Source organism: Salvelinus fontinalis, chromosome 30, assembly GCF_029448725.1.
Source record: "Salvelinus fontinalis isolate EN_2023a chromosome 30, ASM2944872v1, whole genome shotgun sequence".
Classification (NCBI taxonomy): domain Eukaryota; kingdom Metazoa; phylum Chordata; class Actinopteri; order Salmoniformes; family Salmonidae; genus Salvelinus; species Salvelinus fontinalis.
In genome coordinates this window covers 7,600,463-7,624,744 of record NC_074694.1, presented here as the reverse complement: position 1 = coordinate 7,624,744, position 24,282 = coordinate 7,600,463, and the positions used below count along the sequence as shown (strand labels likewise).

General features: G+C 41.1%; 1 protein-coding gene across 1 annotated transcript in view; it reads right to left on the bottom strand.

Moving 5' to 3' along the window:
- Window positions 1–24,282, bottom strand: part of LOC129828587 (mucin-5AC-like) — a 97,263-nt gene that overhangs the window by 60,951 nt on the left and 12,030 nt on the right. Inside the window, exons 2-3 of the mRNA XM_055889640.1 lie at window positions 16,362–18,124; window positions 7,358–7,427 (exon numbers count right to left, since the gene is read on the bottom strand). Of these exons, the coding sequence (XP_055745615.1) occupies window positions 7,358–7,427; window positions 16,362–18,124 (1,833 nt within the window). The remainder of the gene's footprint in view (window positions 1–7,357; window positions 7,428–16,361; window positions 18,125–24,282) is intronic.

The following is a 24,282-nucleotide window of genomic DNA, read 5'->3' as shown; positions in this document are numbered from 1 at the left end:
TGTTCCAACATCTAGTGGAAAGCCTTCCCAGAAGAGTGGAGGCTGTTATAACAGTAAAGGGGGGACCAACTCTATATTAATGTCCATGATTTTGGAATGAGATGTTCAACTAGCAGCTGTCCACATACACTACATTACCAAAATGATCTCTATATAGCCTAAAGTCAGACAAGAAGTTGCATTAGATCAGCCAACATGAATAAATACTACAGTATACTATGGTTAAACACTACAGTATACTATGGTTAAATACCACAGTATACTATGGTTAAATACTAAAGTATACTCTGGTTAAATACTACAATATTCTATGGTTAAATACTACAGTATTCTATGGTTAAACACTACAGTATACTATGATTAAATACAACAGTATACTATGGTTAAATACTACAGTATACTATGGTTAAATACTACAGTATACTATGGTTGATAAATACTACAGTATTCAGAGAGGTGGACTCGAGTACTACTCCAGTCGCACATTTTGACTTGGCAAAATGAAAAACACCCCTGTGTTGGACTTGAGCTGTAGGACTCGAGAGACTCTAGAGACTTGTTAAGATTTCCCCATCCCAAACGGCATCACCCTCCTCTCATCCTGTCACCTCCTGTCACCTCACAGCACTTTCTGTTATTCGCCAACCAACCTCCACAGATCTCATCCAGTGGGCGGGAGTTGGGAAAAACTACATTTCTCGATGTCACTCAAACTGTATCTGTCAACGCTAGCAGAGAGAAAGAGGCGAGAGGGTCCACTCCTGTCAGAATCTGTCCATGCGGGAGTACAGCGATGAGCAGAATGATAAGCAGACCACCTGCCTTCTCACCTTTGGAACAACAACTACTATTATTAAGAGTGGAGACCATCTCGTCAGTGCATCAAAGCTGGGACCGAGAGACTGAAAAACTGCTTCTATCTCAAGGCCATCAAGACTGCTAAACAGCCATCACTAACTGATGCCACCTACATTGAGACCCAATCACTTTAATACATGGATCACTAGTCACTTTAAACACTGCCACATTAAATAATGCCACTTTAATAATGTTTACACATCCTACATTACTCATATCATACAGTGCCTTGCAAAAGTATTCATCCCCCTTGGAGTTTTTCCTATTTTGTTGCATTACAACCTGTAATTTAAATAGATTTTTATTTGGATTTCATGTAATGGACATACACAAAATAGTCCAAATTGGTGAAGTGAAATTGAAAAAATTACGTGTTAAAAAAAAAAAAAATCAATTACAAATGGAAAAGTTGTGCTAGCATATGTATTCACCCTCTTTGCTATGAAGCCCCTAAATAAGATCTGGTGCAACCAATTACCTTCAGAAGTCACATAATTTGTTAAATAAAGTCCACCTGCAATCTAAGTGTCACATGATCTGTCACATGATCTCAGTATATATACACCTGTTCTGAAAGGTCCCAGAGCCTGCAACACCACTACGCAAGGGGCACCACCAAGCAAGCGGCACCATGAAGACCAAGGAGCTCTCCAAACACGTCAGGGACAATGTTTTTGAAAAGTACAGATCAGGGTTTGGTTATAAAAAAAATATCCGGAACTTTGAACATCCCATGGAGCACCATTAAATCCATTATTAAAAAATGGAAAGAATATGGCACCACAACAAACCTGCCAAGAGAAGGCCAACCACCAAAGCTCACGGACCAGGCAAGGAGGGAAATAATCAGAGAGGCAACAAAGAGACCAAAGATAACCCTGAAGGAGCTGCAAAGCTCTACGGAAGAGTGGCCAAAAAAGCCATTGCTTAAAGAAATAAATAAGCAAACACGTTTGGTGTCGCCAAAAGGCAAGTGGGAGACTCCCCAAACATATGGAAGAAGGTACTCTGGTCAGATGAGACTAAAATTGAGCTTTTTGGCCATTAAGGAAAACGCTATGTCTGGCGCAAACCCAATACCTCTCATCACCCCGTGAACACCATCCCCACAGTGAAGCAGGATGGTGGTAGCATCATGCTGTGCGGGTGTTTTTCATCGACAGGGACTGGGAAGCTGGTCAGAATTGAAGGAATGATGGATGGCGCTAAATACAGGGAAATTCTTGAGGGAAACCTTCTTCAGTTTTCTAGAGATTTGAGACTGGGACGGAGATTCACCTTCCAGCAGGACAATGACCCTAAGCATACTGCTAAAGCAACATTTGAGTGGTTTAAGGGGAAACATTTAAATGTCTTGGAATGGCCTAGTCAAAGCCCAGACTTCAATCCAATTGAGAGTCTGTGGTATGACTTAAAGATTGTTGTACACCAGCGGAACCCATCCAACTTGAAGGAGCTGGAGCAGTTTTGCCTTGAAGAATGGGCAAAAATCCCAGTGGCTAGATGTGCCAAGCTTAAATAGACATACCCCAAGAGACTTGCAGCTGTAATTGCTGCAAAAGGTGGCTCTACAAAGTATTGACTCTGGGGGGGTGAATAGTTATGCACGCTCAAATTTTCTGTTTTTTTTTCTTATTTCCTGTTTGTTTCACAAAAAAAATATTTTGCATCTTCAAAGTGCATGTTGTGTAAATCAAATGATACAAACCCCCCAAAAATAAATTTTAATTCCAGGTTGTAAGGCAACAATATAGGAAAAATGTCAAGGGTGGTGAATACTTTCGCAAGCAACTGCATGTATATACTGTGTTTTATACCATCTACCTCATCTTGCCTATGCCGCTCGGCCATCGCTCATCCATATATTTACATGCCCATATTCTCATTCACCCCTTTAGATTTGTGTGTATTAGGTAGTTGTTGTGAAATTGTTAGATGACTTGTTAGATATTACTGCACTGTCGGAACTAGAAGCTCAAGCATTTCGCTACACTCATATTAACATCTGCTAACCATGTGTATGTGACAAATAACATTTGCTAACCATGTGTATATGTGACCATTAACATCTGCTAACCATGTGTATGTGACCATTAACATCTGCTAACCATGTGTATGTGACCAATAACATCTGCTAACCATGTGTATGTGATCATTAACATCTGCTAACCATGTGTATGTGACTAATAACATCTGCTAACCATGTGTATGTGATCATTAACATCTGCTAACCATGTGTATGTGACCATTAACATCTGCTAACCATGTGTATGTGACACTTAACATCTGCTAACCATGTGTATGTGACCAATAACATCTGCTAACCATGTGTATGTGATCAATAACATCTGCTAACCATGTGTATGTGATCAATAACATCTGCTAACCATGTGTATGTGATCAATAACATCTGCTAACCATGTGTATGTGACCATTAACATCTGCTAACCATGTGTATGTGATCAATAACATCTGCTAACCATGTGTATGTGACCATTAACATCTGCTAACCATGTGTATGTGATCAATAACATCTGCTAACCATGTGACCAATAACATCTGCTAACCACGTGTATGTGATCAATAACATCTGCTAACCATGTGTATGGACCATGATTTGATTTGACATAGTTTCTCTGACATATTTAGTCAATTCAGTCTGTCATCATCATGACATCATCTGGATCAGTCCCAATATTCATCGATTTCTGTTTCAAAGACTATGTGTTGGTTGGGCCTGCAATTTGTAATACATGTCTAAAATCACTGATGCAATTACAACAGCCTCAACTTTGTTAGAAATATGAAGTCCCATAAAGAGAGATAAGAATGAAATTACTTTCCTAACGTTAGCTAGCTAGCAGTGATGTATTGTTCTGGACCTTCCGAACGTTAGCTAGCTAGCAGTGATGTAATGTTCTGGACCTTCCGAACGTTAGCTAGCTAGCAGTGATGTAATGTTCTGGACCTTCCTAACGTTAGCTAGCCAGCAGTGATGTAATGTTCTGGACCTTCCTAACGTTAGCTAGCTAGCAGTGATGTAATGTTCTGGACCTTCCGAACGTTAGCTAGCTAGCAGTGATGTATTGTTCTGGACCTTCCTAACGTTAGCTAGCTAGCAGTGATGTAATGTTCTGGACCTTCCTAACGTTAGCTAGCTAGCAGTGATGTAATGTTCTGGACCTTCCTAACGTTAGCTAGCTAGCAGTGATGTAATGTTCTGGACCTTCCTAACGTTAGCTAGCTAGCAGTGATGTATTGTTCTGGACCTTCCTAACGTTAGCTAGCCAGCAGTGATGTAATGTTCTGGACCTTCCTAACGTTAGCTAGCTAGCAGTGATGTAATGTTCTGGACCTTCCTAACGTTAGCTAGCTAGCAGTGATGTAATGTTCTGGACCTTCCTAACGTTAGCTAGCTAGTTTGCAATGGCTCCCTCTACCATTTGTGACTCGTTTCAGGAAACTAAGAGCACGTCACTACTTCACAGGAGAGGCATTTCTACGTAAACATACATTTTTTTATCAAAACGTGTTTTTTGTCAGAAATGCCTTATGGAACATGTGAACTTTCATGTGCCTTAATAACAAACTTGTATGTAAATACGAATACAATTGTTAAATTACAAGCCTAGTTGGTTTAGCCATGGAAAAAGCCAGGAACCTTTCCGGTACAGATTGGTCTGCCATGTAGCATGCTCGTCTATAACATGAGCAGCTCAGTATGTGTAGGTAATCTTTTCTAACACTGCTTTTATTAAAGAAGAATTGAAAAAGTGTTGCTAATGCTCTCCACTTTCTGGAGGACCGAGTCTTGAAGTCAGTGGAATGTCCTGTGGAAGGAGAGTATGAAGAAGGAGATGGAGAAGATTCTGGCTTTTGATTGCAAATATGCGGACAGAGTGGAAAAGAGAACACAGAGAAGGCTGTTGTATAAATCACCTGTCTCCGGATTACATCTTCAAACTAAGGGCAATCATAGCATCCGTGATTCTCATCGACGAGGCTGTAGTGGAGCAGGTTGAGAGCATCAAGTTCCTTGGTGTCCACATCAACAACAAACTAACATGGTCCAAACACACCAAGACAGACATGAAGAGTGCACGACAAATCATATTCCCCCTCAGGAAACTAAAAAGATTTGGCATGGGTCCTGAGATCCTCAAAAGGTTCTACAGCTGCAACATCGAGAGCATCCTGACTGGTTGCATCACTGCCTGGTACGGCAACTGCTCGGCCTCCGACCGCAAGGCACTGCAGAGGGTAGTGCGTACGGCCCAGTACATCACTGTGGCTAAGCTGCCTGCCATCCAGGACCTCTACACCAGGCGGTGTCAGAGGAAGGCCCTAAAAATTGTCAAAGACCCCAGCCACCCCAGTCATAGACTGTTCTCTCTACTACCGCATGGCAAGTGGTACCGGAGTGCCAAGTCTAGGACAAAAAGGCTTCTCAACAGTTTTTACCCCCAAGCCATAAGACTCCTGAACAGGTAATCAAATGGCTACCCAGACTATTTGCATTGTGAGCCCTCCCCCAACCCCTCTTTTACGCTGCTGCTACTCTTTGTGTATCATAAATGCATAGTCACTTTAACTATACATTCATGTACATACTACCTAAATTGGGCCGACCAACCAGTGCTCCCGCACATTGGCTAACCGGGCTATCTGCATTGAGTCCCGCCACCCGCCACCCACCACCCCCTCTTTTACACTACTGCTACTCTCTGTTCATCATTTATGCATAGTCACTTTAACCATATCTACATGTACATACTACCTCAATCAGCCTGACTAACCGGTGTCTGTATATAGCCTCTCTACTGTATGTAGCCTCTCTACTGTATATAGCCTCTCTACTGTATATAGCCTCTCTTCTGTATATAGCTTGTCTTTTTACTGTTGTTTTATTTCTTTACTTACCTATTGTTCACCTAATACCTTTTTTGCACTATTGGTTAGAGCCTGTAAGTAAGCATTTCACTGTAAGCTCCACACCTGTTGTATTCGGCGTACGTGACAAATAATCTTAGATTTTATTTGATATAGTGTGTGTTTACCAGAGACGGTAATGTGAAGAACAACATGACCTGCACCAAAGTCAAATTAGGATTTAACGTTAGGCCAATGAGACAGTGTCCAAGTTCAGAATTTCTCAGGTAGAATGCCCTGCTTATATTTAGTCACACTCACAACCGTAAGCTATTTTATGTAATTGTCTAGCCATTAACTTGCAAATAATGATCTTGTTGTGAGTTTATTTTCCTGTGAAAAATGAATACAACTTAGCTAAAGTTAAGACAATGTTAGCTATATGATGTGGTCATTATTTTAACTGGCTAGCCAGCTAACTTAACGTTAGCTAGCTAGTTAACAAGCTATAAACGAACCAAAACATTATTTAGAAAGTTTATTTCAGTTGCCTGGTTTGCTAGATTGACATATACTGAATTTAATTTTAAACGGATGGGTTTATTGGTGTTAAAATACACCAGGTATTTTGGACCACCAGGTTGCTGATGTCATGTCAGACTGTCGTTTTTGTGTTCATACTTTTTCATAACGACAACGACAAGTTTGATGTTGGACTAAATAGTATGTTCATGATGTCACTGCGACAAGTGTAGACAGACATGTCGATAGACATAGTATAAACCAGCGTTTAGTCTTGAAATCTTTGGTTGTCTACTACACTACTGTACTCACTCTGTTTAGCACATGGCCTCACATGTGAATCCTTAAAGAAACGAGGGGGGCTAAAGCTTAAGAGGGTGTGAATGATGCTGAATGGGTGGAGACAAAGAGGAGCTCTTCAGTAGGTACCAAAACATTCAAGGGTCATTTTCTCAAAAGTGGGGTAACAAGTTTATCAACTTTCAAAGCAGAATTACTTTCCCATTGTTCAGACAGCATCAGATACATGGTCTACACATACTGAGACAGAGAGGAGCTGTTTCACTGTCCAGACAGCATCAGATAGATGGTCTACACATACTGAGACAGAGAGGTGCTGTTTCACTGTCCAGACAGCATCAGATACATGGTCTACACATACTGAGACAGAGAGGTGCTGTTTCACTGTCCAGACAGCACCAGATACATGGTCTACACATACTGAGACAGCATCAGATACATGGTCTACACATACTGAGACAGAGAGGTGCTGTTTCACTGTCCAGACAGCATCAGATACATGGTCTACACATACTGAGACAGAGAGGTGCTGTTTCACTGTCCAGACAGCATCAGATACATGGTCTACACATACTGAGACAGCATCAGATACATGGTCTACACATACTGAGACAGCATCAGATACATGGTCTACACATACTGAGACAGAGAGGTGCTGTTTCCCTGTCCAGACAGCATCAGATGGGTAAGGAGCTGCGGTAGGACGGGCCAGGCCCTCTAAGGCCACCTATAACGCCGGCCCTGAGACAACATAAAATGAGCAGATGTCTTAGTGTCACACAAAGTCTTTATTTGAACGTTCCCTCACCTGAGTCATACTCATCCTCCAGGATAGCCTTCTGCTTTAGTCTCTGCAGCTTCGCCATCATGGACTCAATCTGACACAGGAACAGAGAGACAACATGGCAAAATACAATAGTTCAGTGGTCAAAGCACGGTGAAACATCTGCCACTGACAGTAATACGACTAATACCAGGTCAATGTGTTGCTTTACATTACTGACAGTAATAAGACTAATACCAGGTCAACGTGTTGCTTTAGATTACTGACAGTAATACGACTAATACCAGGTCAATGTGTTGCTTTACATTACTGACAGTAATAAGACTAATACCAGGTCAACGTGTTGCTTTAGATTACTGTCAGTAATACGACTAATACCAGGTCAATGTGTTGCTTTCCATTACTGACAGTAATACGACTAATACCAGGTCAACGTGTTGCTTTACATTACTGACAGTAATACGACTAATACCAGGTCAATGTGTTGCTTTACATTACTGACAGTAATATGACTAATACCAGGTCAACGTGTTGCTTTCCATTACTGACAGTAATACGACTAATACCAGGTCAACGTGTTGCTTTACATTACTGACATTAATACGACTAATACCAGGTCAATGTGTTGCTTTCCATTACTGACAGTAATACGACTAATACCAGGTCAATGAGTTGCTTTACATTACTGACAGTAATACGACTAATACCAGGTCAATGTGTTGCTTTACATTACTGACAGTAATACGACTAATACCAGGTCAATGTGTTGCTTTACATTACTGACAGTAATACGACTAATACCAGGTCAATGTGTTGCTTTACATTACTGACAGTAATACGACTAATACCAGGTCAATGTGTTGCTTTACATTACTGACAGTAATTAGACTAATACCAGGTCAATGTGTTGCTTTACATTACTGACAGTAATAAGACTAATACCAGGTCAACGTGTTGCTTTACATTACTGACAGTAATACGACTAATACCAGGTCAACGTGTTGCTTTACATTACTGACAGTAATACGACTAATACCAGGTCAATGTGTTGCTTTACATTACTGACAGTAATACGACTAATACCAGGTCAATTTGTTGCTTTACATTACTGACAGTAATACGACTAATACCAGGTCAATGTGTTGCTTTACATTACTGACAGTAATACGACTAATACCAGGTCAATGTGTTGCTTTACATTACTGACAGTAATACGACTAATACCAGGTCAATGTTTTGCTTTACATTACTGACAGTAATACGACTAATACCAGGTCAATGTTTTGCTTTACATTACTGACAGTAATTAGACTAATACCAGGTCAACGTGTTGCTTTAGATTACTGACAGTAATACGACTAATACCAGGTCAATGTGTTGCTTTACATTACTGACAGTAATACGACTAATACCAGGTCAATGTGTTGCTTTACATTACTGACAGTAATAAGACTAATACCAGGTCAATGTGTTGCTTTACATTACTGACAGTAATACGACTAATACCAGGTCAATGTTTTGCTTTACATTACTGACAGTAATACGACTAATACCAGGTCAATGTGTTGCTTTACATTACTGACAGTAATTAGACTAATACCAGGTCAATGTGTTGCTTTACATTACTGACAGTAATATGACTAATACCAGGTCAATGTGTTGCTTTACATTACTGACAGTAATACGACTAATACCAGGTCAATGTGTTGCTTTACATTACTGACAGTAATACGACTAATACCAGGTCAACGTGTTGCTTTACATTACTGACAGTAATACGACTAATACCAGGTCAACTTGTTGCTTTACATTACTGACAGTAATACGACTAATACCAGGTCAACATGTTGCTTTACATTACTGACAGTAATACGACTAATACCAGGTCAACGTGTTGCTTTCCATTACTGACAGTAATACGACTAATACCAGGTCAATGTGTTGCTTTACATTACTGACAGTAATACGACTAATACCAGGTCAACGTGTTGCTTTACATTACTGACAGTAATACGACTAATACCAGGTCAACGTGTTGCTTTACATTACTGACAGTAATACGACTAATACCAGGTCAATGTGTTGCTTTACATTACTGACAGTAATACGACTAATACCAGGTCAATGTGTTGCTTTACATTACTGACAGTAATACGACTAATACCAGGTCAACGTGTTGATTTACATTACTGCCAGTAATATGACTAATACCAGGTAAATGTGTTGCTTTACATTACTGACAGTAATACGACTAATACAAGGTAAATGTGTTGCTTTACATTACTGACAGTAATACGACTAATACCAGGTCAACGTGTTGCTTTACATTACTGACAGTAATACGACTAATACCAGGTCAACGTGTTGCTTTAGATTACTGACAGTAATACGACTAATACCAGGTCAATGTTTTGCTTTACATTACTGACAGTAATTCGACTAATACCAGGTCAATGTGTTGCTTTACATTACTGACAGTAATTAGACTAATACCAGGTCAATGTGTTGCTTTACATTACTGACAGTAATACGACTAATACCAGGTCAATGTGTTGCTTTACATTACTGACAGTAATAAGACTAATACCAGGTCAATGTGTTGCTTTACATTACTGACAGTAATACGACTAATACCAGGTCAACATGTTGCTTTACATTACTGACAGTAATACGACTAATACCAGGTCAACGTGTTGCTTTACATTACTGACAGTAATACGACTAATACCAGGTCAACGTGTTGCTTTACATTACTGACAGTAATACGACTAATACCAGGTCAACTTGTTGCTTTACATTACTGACAGTAATACGACTAATACCAGGTAAACGTGTTGCTTTACATTACTGACAGTAATACGACTAATACCAGGTCAACGTGTTGCTTTACATTACTGACAGTAATACGACTAATACCAGGTCAATGTGTTGCTTTACATTACTGACAGTAATACGACTAATACCAGGTCAATGTGTTGCTTTACATTACTGACAGTAATACGACTAATACCAGGTCAACGTGTTGATTTACATTACTGCCAGTAATATGACTAATACCAGGTAAATGTGTTGCTTTACATTACTGACAGTAATACGACTAATACAAGGTAAATGTGTTGCTTTACATTACTGACAGTAATATGACTAATACCAGGTCAACGTGTTGCTTTACATTACTGACAGTAATACGACTAATACCAGGTCAACGTGTTGCTTTAGATTACTGACAGTAATACGACTAATACAAGGTCAATGTTTTGCTTTACATTACTGACAGTAATACGACTAATACCAGGTCAATGTGTTGCTTTACATTACTGACAGTAATTAAACTAATACCAGGTCAATGTGTTGCTTTACATTACTGACAGTAATACGACTAATACCAGGTCAATGTGTTGCTTTACATTACTGACAGTAATAAGACTAATACCAGGTCAATGTGTTGCTTTACATTACTGACAGTAATACGACTAATACCAGGTCAACATGTTGCTTTACATTACTGACAGTAATACGACTAATACCAGGTCAACGTGTTGCTTTACATTACTGACAGTAATATGACTAATACCAGGTCAACGTGTTGCTTTACATTACTGACAGTAATACGACTAATACCAGGTCAACGTGTTGCTTTAAATTACTGACAGTAATATGACTAATACCAGGTAAATGTGTTGCTTTACATTACTGACAGTAATACGACTAATACCAGGTCAATGTGTTGCTTTACATTACTGACAGTAATACGACTAATACCAGGTCAATGTGTTGCTTTACATTACTGACAGTAATTAGACTAATACCAGGTCAACGTGTTGCTTTACATTACTGACAGTAATACGACTAATACCAGGTCAATGTGTTGCTTTACATTACTGACAGTAATATGACTAATACCAGGTCAATGTGTTGCTTTACATTACTGACAGTAATACGACTAATACCAGGTCAACGTGTTGCTTTACATTACTGACAGTAATACGACTAATACAAGGTAAATGTGTTGCTTTACATTACTGACAGTAATACGGCTAATACCAGGTCAACGTGTTGCTTTACATTACTGACAGTAATACGACTAATACCAGGTCAACGTGTTGCTTTAGATTACTGACAGTAATACGACTAATACCAGGTCAATGTGTTGCTTTACATTACTGACAGTAATAAGACTAATACCAGGTCAATGTGTTGCTTTACATTACTGACAGTAATACGACTAATACCAGGTCAATGTTTTGCTTTACATTACTGACAGTAATACGACTAATACCAGGTCAATGTGTTGCTTTACATTACTGACAGTAATTAGACTAATACCAGGTCAATGTGTTGCTTTACATTACTGACAGTAATATGACTAATACCAGGTCAATGTGTTGCTTTACATTACTGACAGTAATACGACTAATACCAGGTCAATGTGTTGCTTTACATTACTGACAGTAATACGACTAATACCAGGTCAACGTGTTGCTTTACATTACTGACAGTAATACGACTAATACCAGGTCAACTTGTTGCTTTACATTACTGACAGTAATACGACTAATACCAGGTCAACATGTTGCTTTACATTACTGACAGTAATACGACTAATACCAGGTCAACGTGTTGCTTTCCATTACTGACAGTAATACGACTAATACCAGGTCAATGTGTTGCTTTACATTACTGACAGTAATACGACTAATACCAGGTCAACGTGTTGCTTTACATTACTGACAGTAATACGACTAATACCAGGTCAACGTGTTGCTTTACATTACTGACAGTAATACGACTAATACCAGGTCAATTTGTTGCTTTACATTACTGACAGTAATACGACTAATACCAGGTCAATGTGTTGCTTTACATTACTGACAGTAATACGACTAATACCAGGTCAACGTGTTGATTTACATTACTGCCAGTAATATGACTAATACCAGGTAAATGTGTTGCTTTACATTACTGACAGTAATACGACTAATACAAGGTAAATGTGTTGCTTTACATTACTGACAGTAATACGACTAATACCAGGTCAACGTGTTGCTTTACATTACTGACAGTAATACGACTAATACCAGGTCAATGTGTTGCTTTACATTACTGACAGTAATACGACTAATACCAGGTCACCGTGTTGCTTTACATTACTGACAGTAATACGACTAATACCAGGTCAATGTGTTGCTTTACATTACTGACAGTAATTAGACTAATACCAGGTCAATGTGTTGCTTTACATTACTGAGAGTAATACGACTAATACCAGGTCAATGTGTTGCTTTACATTACTGACAGTAATACGACTAATACCAGGTCAATGTGTTGCTTTACATTACTGACAGTAATACGACTAATACCAGGTCAACGTGTTGCTTTACATTACTGACAGTAATACGACTAATACCAGGTCAATGTGTTGCTTTACATTACTGACAGTAATACGACTAATACCAGGTCAATGTGTTGCTTTCCATTACTGACATTAATACGACTAATACCAGGTCAACGTGTTGCTTTACATTACTGACAGTAATACGACTAATACCAGGTCAATGTGTTGCTTTACATTACTGACAGTAATACGACTAATACCAGGTCAATGTGTTGCTTTACATTACTGACAGTAATACGACTAATACCAGGTCAATGTGTTGCTTTACATTACTGACAGTAATAAGACTAATACCAGGTCAACGTGTTCGCTTTACATTACTGACAGTAATACGACTAATACCAGGTCAATGTGTTGCTTTACATTACTGACAGTAATACGACTAATACCAGGTCAACGTGTTGCTTTACATTACTGACAGTAATACGACTAATACCAGGTCAATGTGTTGCTTTCCATTACTGACAGTAATACGACTAATACCAGGTCAATGTGTTGCTTTACATTACTGACAGTAATACGACTAATACCAGGTCAATCTGTTGCTTTACATTACTGACAGTAATACGACTAATACCAGGTCAATGTGTTGCTTTCCATTACTGACAGTAATACGACTAATACCAGGTCAATGTGTTGCTTTACATTACTGACAGTAATACGACTAATACCAGGTCAACGTGTTGCTTTACATTACTGACAGTAATACGACTAATACCAGGTCAATGTGTTGCTTTACATTACTGACAGTAATACGACTAATACCAGGTCAACGTGTTGCTTTAGATTACTGACAGTAATACGACTAATACCAGGTCAATGTGTTGCTTTACATTACTGACAGTAATACGACTAATACCAGGTCAATGTGTTGCTTTCCATTACTGACAGTAATACGACTAATACCAGGTCAATGTGTTGCTTTACATTACTGACAGTAATACGACTAATACCAGGTCAATGTGTTGCTTTACATTACTGACAGTAATTAGACTAATACCAGGTCAATGTGTTGCTTTACATTACTGACAGTAATACGACTAATACCAGGTCAATGTGTTGTTTACATTACTGACAGTAATAAGACTAATACCAGGTCAATGTGTTGCTTTACATTACTGACAGTAATACGACTAATACCAGGTCAATGTGTTGCTTTCCATTACTGACAGTAATACGACTAATACCAGGTCAATGTGTTGCTTTACATTACTGACAGTAATACGACTAATACCAGGTCAACGTGTTGCTTTACATTACTGACAGTAATACGACTAATACCAGGTCAATGTGTTGCTTTACATTACTGACAGTAATACGACTAATACCAGGTCAATGTGTTGCTTTACATTACTGACAGTAATACGACTAATACCAGGTCAATGTGTTGCTTTACATTACTGACAGTAATACGACTAATACCAGGTCAATGTGTTGCTTTACATTACTGACAGTAATACGACTAATACCAGGTCAACGTGTTGCTTTACATTACTGACAGTAATACGACTAATACCAGGTCAATGTGTTGCTTTACATTACTGACAGTAATACGACTAATACCAGGTCAATGTGTTGCTTTACATTACTGACAGTAATACGACTAATACCAGGTCAACATGTTGCTTTACATTACTGACAGTAATACGACTAATACCAGGTCAATGTGTTGCTTTACATTACTGACAGTAATACGACTAATACCAGGTCAATGTGTTGCTTTACATTACTGACAGTAATACGACTAATACCAGGTCAACATGTTGCTTTACATTACTGACAGTAATACGACTAATACCAGGTCAATGTGTTGCTTTCCATTACTGACAGTAATACGACTAATACCAGGTCAACATGTTGCTTTACATTACTGACAGTAATACGACTAATACCAGGTCAACGTGTTGCTTTAGATTACTGACAGTAATACGACTAATACCAGGTCAATGTGTTGCTTTACATTACTGACAGTAATACGACTAATACCAGGTCAATGTGTTGCTTTACATTACTGACAGTAATACGACTAATACCAGGTCAACGTGTTGCTTTACATTACTGACAGTAATACGACTAATACCAGGTCAATGTGTTGCTTTCCATTACTGACAGTAATACGACTAATACCAGGTCAACGTGTTGCTTTATATTACTGACAGTAATACGACTAATACCAGGTCAATGTGTTGCTTTCCATTACTGACAGTAATACGACTAATACCAGGTCAACGTGTTGCTTTACATTACTGACAGTAATACGACTAATACCAGGTCAATGTGTTGCTTTACATTACTGACAGTAATACGACTAATACCAGGTCAACGTGTTGCTTTACATTACTGACAGTAATACGACTAATACCAGGTCAACGTGTTGCTTTACATTCCTGACAGTAATACGACTAATACCAGGTCAATGTGTTGCTTTACATTACTGACAGTAATACGACTAATACCAGGTCAACGTGTTGCTTTACATTCCTGACAGTAATACGACTAATACCAGGTCAATGTGTTGCTTTCCATTACTGACAGTAATACGACTAATACCAAGTCAATGTGTTGCTTTACATTACTGACAGTAATACGACTAATACCAGGTCAATGTGTTGCTTTACATTACTGACAGTAATACGACTAATACCAGGTCAATGTGTTGCTTTCCATTACTGACAGTAATACGACTAATACCAGGTCAATGTGTTGCTTTACATTACTGACAGTAATACGACTAATACCAGGTCAATGTGTTGCTTTACATTACTGACAGTAATACGACTAATACCAGGTCAATGTGTTGCTTTACATTACTGACAGTAATACGACTAATACCAGGTCAATGTGTTGCTTTACATTACTGACAGTAATACGACTAATACCAGGTCAATGTGTTGCTTTACATTACTGACAGTAATACGACTAATACCAGGTCAACGTGTTGCTTTACATTACTGACAGTAATACGACTAATACCAGGTCAACGTGTTGTTTACATTACTGACAGTAATACGACTAATACTAGGTCAACATGTTGCTTTACATTACTGACAGTAATACGACTAATACCAGGTCAACGTGTTTCTTTACATTACTGACAGTAATACGACTAATACCAGGTCAACGTGTTGTTTACATTACTGACAGTAATACGACTAATACCAGGTCAATGTGTTGCTTTCCATTACTGACAGTAATACGACTAATACCAGGTCAATGTGTTGTTTACATTACTGACAGTAATACGACTAATACCAGGTCAACGTGTTGTTTACATTACTGACAGTAATACGAGTTACTCATTCATCCATTACTGACAGTAATACGACTAATACCAGGTCAATGTGTTGCTGTACATTACTGACAGTAATACGACTAATACCAGGTCAATGTGTTGCTTTACATTACTGACAGTAATACGACTAATACCAGGTCAACGTGTTGCTTTACATTACTGACAGTAATACGACTAATACCAGGTCAACGTGTTGCTTTACATTACTGACAGTAATACGACTAATACCAGGTCAATGTGTTGCTTTACATTACTGAGTACAGAATGAAACTCTTATAGCAGGACGTAGCTCTTCTAAATGACCCCATATGTATAAAATACATCTATGGTTCAAGACATACCGTAGTATTAGTACGGTTGTTGTGCAGGCAATCTTGAAGGACACCCTCGTACTTCCTGAGCAGTTGGTCCCAGCCCTGGTTCTGGTCCTGGTTCTGGTCCCAGCCCTGGTTCTGGTCCTGGTCCTGGTCCTGGTTCTGGTCCTGGTCCTGGTCCTGGTTCTGGTCCTGGTCCTGGTCCTGGTTCTGGTTCTGGTCTGGAACGCAGTCATTCCAGGCAGAGGCAGTAGTGGGCGTGGCACTCTCATACCCTGAGGTGAGGGAGGAGACAGAGGCAGTAGTGGGCGTGGCACTCTCATACCCTGAGGTGAGGGAGGAGACAGAGGCAGTAGTGGGCGTGGCACTCTCATACCCTGAGGTGAGGGAGGAGACAGAGGCAGTAGTGGGCGTGGCACTCTCATACCCTGAGGTGAGGGAGGAGACAGTGGCAGCGTCAGAGTCCTCCGCTACTGACAGGGAGGAGGAGGCTTCTGTGTCCAGAGAGGAGGAGTCACAGTCAGGCTCCACCTCCGTTAGGTCAGAGGTCACAGAGGAGGGTAACTCCGCCCGCAGACGTGGTCCCGCACTCTCCCGGCCCTCCCAGTGGCGGTCCTGCCACACCCAAGGTGAGAGCCGGTCCCGTACTCCGTCTGATTGGCTGCGAGGAACGGAGCCTGGTTCTGATTGGACACGACTCGGAGTTGACAGTTTTGAAACAGAAAGCCCCAAAGAGAGACCCAAAACTCCTAGTCGTGATTGGTTGGAGCTCGAGCCACATGTCCTGGATAGTAATTGGTCAAGGGGGGCTGATACAGGTTGGCAGGGTGGGACAGACCCAGACAACTTCAGTGGTTCTGAGTGGGATGGGACTGATCCAGTTCTTAACGACCTAGCTGAGGACTGATCCAGCGGGTCTGGCTCTAGACTAGTGGAGCTGTTCAGTGGTTGTGGGTCTGGGTCTAGGCCAGGGGGCCTCTCACCAGCTGCAGTGTCTGTATCTGTCCTGTGACTGGAGCTCAGTGACTGTTGGATGAAGCTGAAAGAAGAGCTGAAGGGGGTGTCCCCTGAAGGAGGTGGCCTGGAGTGGCAGGTAGGCTGGAGGGACTGGGGTGACCTGGAGCCAGTGGAACCAGAGGGACAGGTCCTGGAGTTAGGGTACCTGGGTCTGGACTTAGGAGGGCGGAACTGAGTGGCAGAGGCAGCAGAACTAGACCCGGGGTTAGGGCTCAAGAGGCAGTGCTGTAGGGGGATTGACCCTGGGGTCAACCTGAAGTCACTCTGAGGGCTGGATGATGAAAACTTAGTGACACAACACCCCTCTTCCTGTGAGAGAGGAGGAGGAGAGGGTGAGAGGAGAGGAAGGGTGGGAGAGGAGAGGAGAAGAGAGGAGGAGAGGAGAGGAAGAGTGGGAGAGGAAAGGAGAAGAGGAAGAGTAGGAGAGGAGGAAATGAAGTGGTTGTTTTGGTAACTTAGGGATGGCTTGTATGCTTCTGAGCCGTATGTCTCCAGAGGAGAGAGCTGCTGGCTGACTGAGACACATGAGCCAGCCGGTGGTACACGTGGTCTCAGGGTGTTGCTCGTCTTTATGACAACACTGTGCCCGTTCTGCCTGTTCATCCCACGACATCCAGATGCTCCGTTGGTCAGGCAGGCTGTCCTCCCCTCCTCCCCAGCCAGGGTGCTCTGTAGCCTGTGTAACTCTGTCCTCAGGTACTCTGGGCGCCGGTGCTGCTGGAGCCTCTTGCAGGTGGAGCTGCCAGCTGATGACGTGGGTGTGCCCAAGCCACCTGTCAAGAGGGAGATTAGATTAGCCATTAAACTAGGCTGCAGGTTGTCAACAACACCACACAGAGTAATACAATACAGAGTAATACAATACAGAGTAATACAACACAGAGTAATACAATACAGAGTAACACAACACAGAGTAATACAATACAGAGTAATACAATACAGAGTAATACAATACAGAGTAACACAATACAGAGTAACACAACACAGAGTAACACAATACAGAGTAACACAATACAGAGTAACACAATACAGAGTAACACAACACAGAGTAATACAATACAACACAGAGTAACACAATACAGAGTAATACAATACACCACAGAGTAACACAATACAGAGTAACACCACACAGAGTAACACAATACAGAGTAACACCACACAGAGTAACACAATACAGAGTAACACAATACAGAGTAACACAATACAGAGTAACACAATACAGAGTAACACCACACAGAGTAACACAATACAACACAGAGTAACACAATACAGAGTAACACAATACAGAGTAACACAATACAGAGTAACACAATACAGAGTAACACAATACAATACAGAGTAACACAATACAGAGTAACACCACACAGAGTAACACAATACAGAGTAACACAGTACAGAGTAACACAGTACAGAGTAACACCACACAGAGTAACACAATACAGAGTAACACAATACAGAGTAACACAATACAGAGTAACACAATACAGAGTAACACCACACAGAGTAACACAATACAACACAGAGTAATACAATACAGAGTAATACAATACAGAGTAACACCACACAGAGTAACACAATACAACACAGAGTAATACAATACAGAGTAATACAATACAGAGTAACACAATACAGAGTAATACAATACAGAGTAACACAATACAGAGTAACACAATACAGAGTAACACAATACAATACAGAGTAACACAATACAGAGTAACACAATACAGAGTAACACAATACAGAGTAACATAATACAGAGTAACACAATACAACACAGAGTAATACAATACAGAGTAATACAATACAGAGTAACACAATACAGAGTAACACAATACAGAGTAACACAATACAGAGTAACACAATACAGAGTAACATAATACAGAGTAATACAATACAGAGTAACACAATACAGAGTAACACAATACAACACAGAGTAATACAATACAGAGTAACACAATACAGAGTAACACAATACAGAGTAACACAATACAACACAGAGTAATACAATACAGAGTAATACAATACAGAGTAACACAATACAGAGTAACACAATACAACACAGAGTAATACAATACAGAGTAACACAATACAGAGTAACACAATACAGAGTAACACAATACAACACAGAGTAATACAATACAGAGTAACACAATACAGAGTAACACAATACAACACAGAGTAATACAATACAGAGTAACACAATACAGAGTAACACAATAAAATACAGAGTAACACAATACAGAGTAACACAACACAGAGTAACACAATACAGAGTAACACAACACAGAGTAACACAATACAGAGTAACACAATACAGAGTAACACAATACAGAGTAATACAATACAGAGTAACACAATACAGAGTAACACAATACAGAGTAACACAATACAGAGTAACACAATACAGAGTAACACAATACAGAGTAACACAACACAGAGTAACACAATACAGAGTAACACAATACAGAGTAACACAATACAGAGTAACACAATACAGAGTAACACAACACAACACAGAGTAACACAATACAGAGTAACACAATACAACACGAGTAACACAATACAGAGTAACACAACACAGAGTAACACAATACAGAGTAACACAGTACAATACAGAGTAACACAATACAGAGTAACACAATACAGAGTAATACAATACAGAGTAACACAATACAACACAGAGTAATACAATACAGAGTAACACAATACAGAATAATACAATACAGAGTAACACAATACAGAGTAACACAACACGGAGTAACACAATACAGAGTAACACAATACAGAGTAACACAATACAGAGTAACACAATACAGAGTAACACAATACAGAGTAACCAGGACATCACTATTGTTACACTGCATTGACTTCTGTCAATGTGTCTGATGTAACGACCATGTGGAGGTTTCCCAGGATAAGGACTAGAGCAGGGCTGTCACCTTCAGCCCCGTGCTAGAATCCATCACAGCTGTTAATGCACTCAAACTGCTGCAGGTTTAATCTGAGGTTTGTATAGATTCATTTTAGATTACAGTATGATCAACTTTACACAACTATCAAATTAAATACCAATTGATTGGATGAAATGATCAACATTGGTGTAAGCACACAGCAATGAAATAAGCAGAGACGTTAAAACAAAGTGGTCTTTACAGATAAGGCTAGTTAGTGTCCGTGCTCCCACTCCTCCTGCCCTGTAGGAGGCAACACCTCTGCAGCAGTGGAGGAATGGGACGACCGTCCTCCTCAGTGAATTGCATACAAATAAAACAAGTAAAACACTTAAAAAGTTATCCTTTTTACATAAAACTATACTAAATATATTCACATGACCAAATCATTTATTATACATTTTTGCAATCTAGATCTACAGTAGCCTCAACCGCACTCTGTAGGGCAGCACCATGGTGTAGCTGGAGGACAGCTAGCTTCCCTCCTGTTATGTAATGAAGGTATACAGTAGCCTCAACAGCACTCTGTAGGGCAGCACCATGGTGTAGTCAGAGGACAGCTAGCTTCCCTCCTGTTATGTAATGGTCTACAGGAGCCTCAACAGGGCAGCACCATGGTGTAGCCAGAGGACAGCTAGCTTCCCTCCTGTTATGTAATGAAGGTCTACAGTAGCCTCAACAGCACTCTGTAGGGTAGCACCATGGTGTAGCTGGAGGACAGCTAGCTTCCCTCCTGTTATGTAATGAAGGTCTACAGTAGCCTCAACCGCACTCTGTAGGGCAGCACCATGGTGTAGCCAGAGGACAGCTAGCTTCCCTCCTGTTATGTAATGGTCTACAGGAGCCTCAACAGCACTCTGTAGGGTAGCACCATGGTGTAGCCAGAGGACAGCTAGCTTCCCTCCTGTTATGTAATGAAGGTCTACAGTAGCCTCAACAGGGCAGCACCATGGTGTAGTCAGAGGACAGCTAGGTTCCCTCCTGTTATGTAATGTAGGTCTACAGTAGCCTCAACAGCACTCTGTAGGGCAGCACCATGGTGTAGCCAGAGGACAGCTAGCTTCCCTCCTGTTATGTAATGTAGGTCCACAGTAGCCTCAACAGCACTCTGTAGGGCAGCACCATGGTGTAGCTGGAGGACAGCTAGCTTCCCTCCTGTTATGTAATGAAGGTCTACAGTAGCCTCAACAGCACTCTGTAGGGCAGCACCATGGTGTAGCCAGAGGACAGCTAGCTTCCCTCCTGTTATGTAATGAAGGTCTACAGTAGCCTCAACAGCACTCTGTAGGGCAGCACCATGGTGTAGCTGGAGGACAGCTAGCTTCCCTCCTGTTATGTAATGAAGGTCTACAGTAGCCTCAACAGCACTCTGTAGGGCAGCACCATGGTGTAGCCAGAGGACAGCTAGCTTCCCTCCTGTTATGTAATGGTCTACAGTAGCCTCAACAGCACTCTGTAGGGCAGCACCATGGTGTAGCCAGAGGACAGCTAGCTTCCCTCCTGTTATGTAATGGTCTACAGTAGCCTCAACAGGGCAGCACCATGGTGTAGTCAGAGGACAGCTAGCTTCCCTCCTCCTCTGGGTACATTGACGTTATTTACAAAACCTAGCAGGCTGATGGTTCTCACCCCATTCCATAGTATTGGAAAGGTCTGTGTGACAGGCTATGTGCACACTGCCCACAAAATGAGGTGGAAACTGAGCTGAACTTTTAACCTCCTGCCAAATGTATGACCACATTAGAGTCACATATTTCCCTCAGATTACACAGACCCACAAAGAATTAGAAAACAAATCCAATTTTGATCATCTCCCATATCTATTGGGTGAAATTCCACAGTGTGACATCACAGCAGCAAGATTTGTGACCTGTTGCCACAAGAAAAGGGCAACCAGTGAAGAACAAACACCATTGTAAATACAACCCATATTTATGCTTATTTATTTTCCCTTTTGCACTTTAATTATTTGAACATCGTTACAACACTGGAACTTTTGAGAGTGTAATGTTTACTGTTCATTTTGTATTGTTTATTTCACATATGTTTCCATGCCAATAAAGCCCTTTGAATTGAAATGATACTATGAGAGAGAGAGAGCTAACTATATTTAGTTGTATATTTTTTCACTTTCACTTACCTAGCGAACGCAGCTAGCTAGTTTAGCCTACTCAAACACCCAGCTCAAACAGTGAGAATGCTATGTTACCTAGCTGGCTATCCAACACTAGAACTCACATCAAGGTAAGTTTTTGTTTTTTATTAATTTATTGCCCACCAGCCAAACTGCTTGCTGACTCTACACTGCACTGCATGATGGTAGCGTGTTTACTAAGGCGTTAGTTCTAGTAGCTATGTTGACTATGATGTAGGCTGTGTGTAGCGGTTAGCAGTTATGATATGAAGGTTTGGCTAGAAAATGATTTTTGCCTGGTCACAGACAGCTGATGTGTTGTGCATTGAAGTCCACAAGCGAAGGGACAAGGTGAGAGGAGGAGAGCGTGTAGATGACTGTACTACGAGCAAAGAGATCATGCTGTTTGTATGTGGATGCTATGAAAGTGAACTGTGTTTGCGTGTGATCAGGGCAGTGCTTAATTTGTAAATCGGGAGGTTCTGGAACAAACAGTAGTAGAGTGGGTGACCTGGTGAGCTCCGAGGTACCGGATCAAATACCCCATCTTCATGCCACGAGAGGTACCGGATCAAATACCCCATTTTCATGCCATGAGAGGTACTGGATCCGGCCAAATAGGTTCTGGACACAAAACGGTCCAAAACAGAGAGCTGTCAGATCCTGTTCCGGCTCAAATTAAGCACTGGATGAGGGGTGTATTCATTACGTTGAATTTTATTTAATTTTTTCTCCCTAATTTCGTGGCATCCAATTGTTAGTTACACTATTGTCTCATCGCTGCAACTCCAGTACGGACTCGGGAGAGGCGAAGGTCGAGAGCCGTGCGTCCTCCGAAACACAACCCATCCAAGCCGCACTGCTTCTTGACACAATGCCCACTTAACCCGGAAGCCAGCCACACCAATGTGTCGGAGGAAACACCGTACACCTGGCGACCGTGTCAGCGTGCACTGCGCTCGGCCCGCCACAGGAGTCGCTAGAGCGCGATGGGACAAGGACATCCCTGCCGGCCAAACCCTCCCCTAACCCAGACGATGCTGGGCCAATTGTGCACCGCCACATGGTTTTCATCAAGGATCTCTCTGTACTTTGCGCCGTTGGTCTTTGCCTCGATCCTGACTAGTCTCCCAGTCCCTGCCGCTGAAGAACATTCCCACAGCATGATGCTGCCACCACCATGCTTCACCGTAGGGATGGTGCCAGGTTTCCTCCAGATGTGACACGTGGCATTCAGGCCAAAAAGTTAAATCTTGGTTTCACCATACCAGAGAATCTTGTTTCTCATGGTCTGAGAGTCTTTAGGTGCCTTTTGACAAACTCCAAGCGGACTGTCATGTGCCTTTTACTGAGGAGTGGCTTCTGTCTGGCCTCTCTACCATAAAGGCCTGATTGGTGGAGTGCTGCAGAGATGGTTGTCCTTCTGGAAGGTTCTGCCATCTCCACACAGAAAGTCTAGAGCTCTGTTAGAGTGACCATCGGGTTCTTTGTCCCTGACCTCCCTGACCAAGGCCCTTCTCCACCATTTTTTTACAGTTTCGCCGGGTGGCCAGCTCTAGGAAAAGTCTTGGTGGTTCCAAACTTCTTCCATTTAAGAATGGAAGAACAAACACCAAATCTACACCCACCTAAAAGGAAGCGATTCCCAAACCTTCCATAACAAAGCCACCACCTACAGAGAAATTAACCTGGAGAAGAGTCCCCTAAACTAGCTGGTCCTGGTGCTCTGTTCACAAACACAAACAGACCCCACAGAGCCCCAGGAGAGCAACACAATTACACCCAACCAAGGGCGAGAGGAGTGCACGGAAATCTGAAGCCTTCAACGGATCCTTTGTGCATAGCT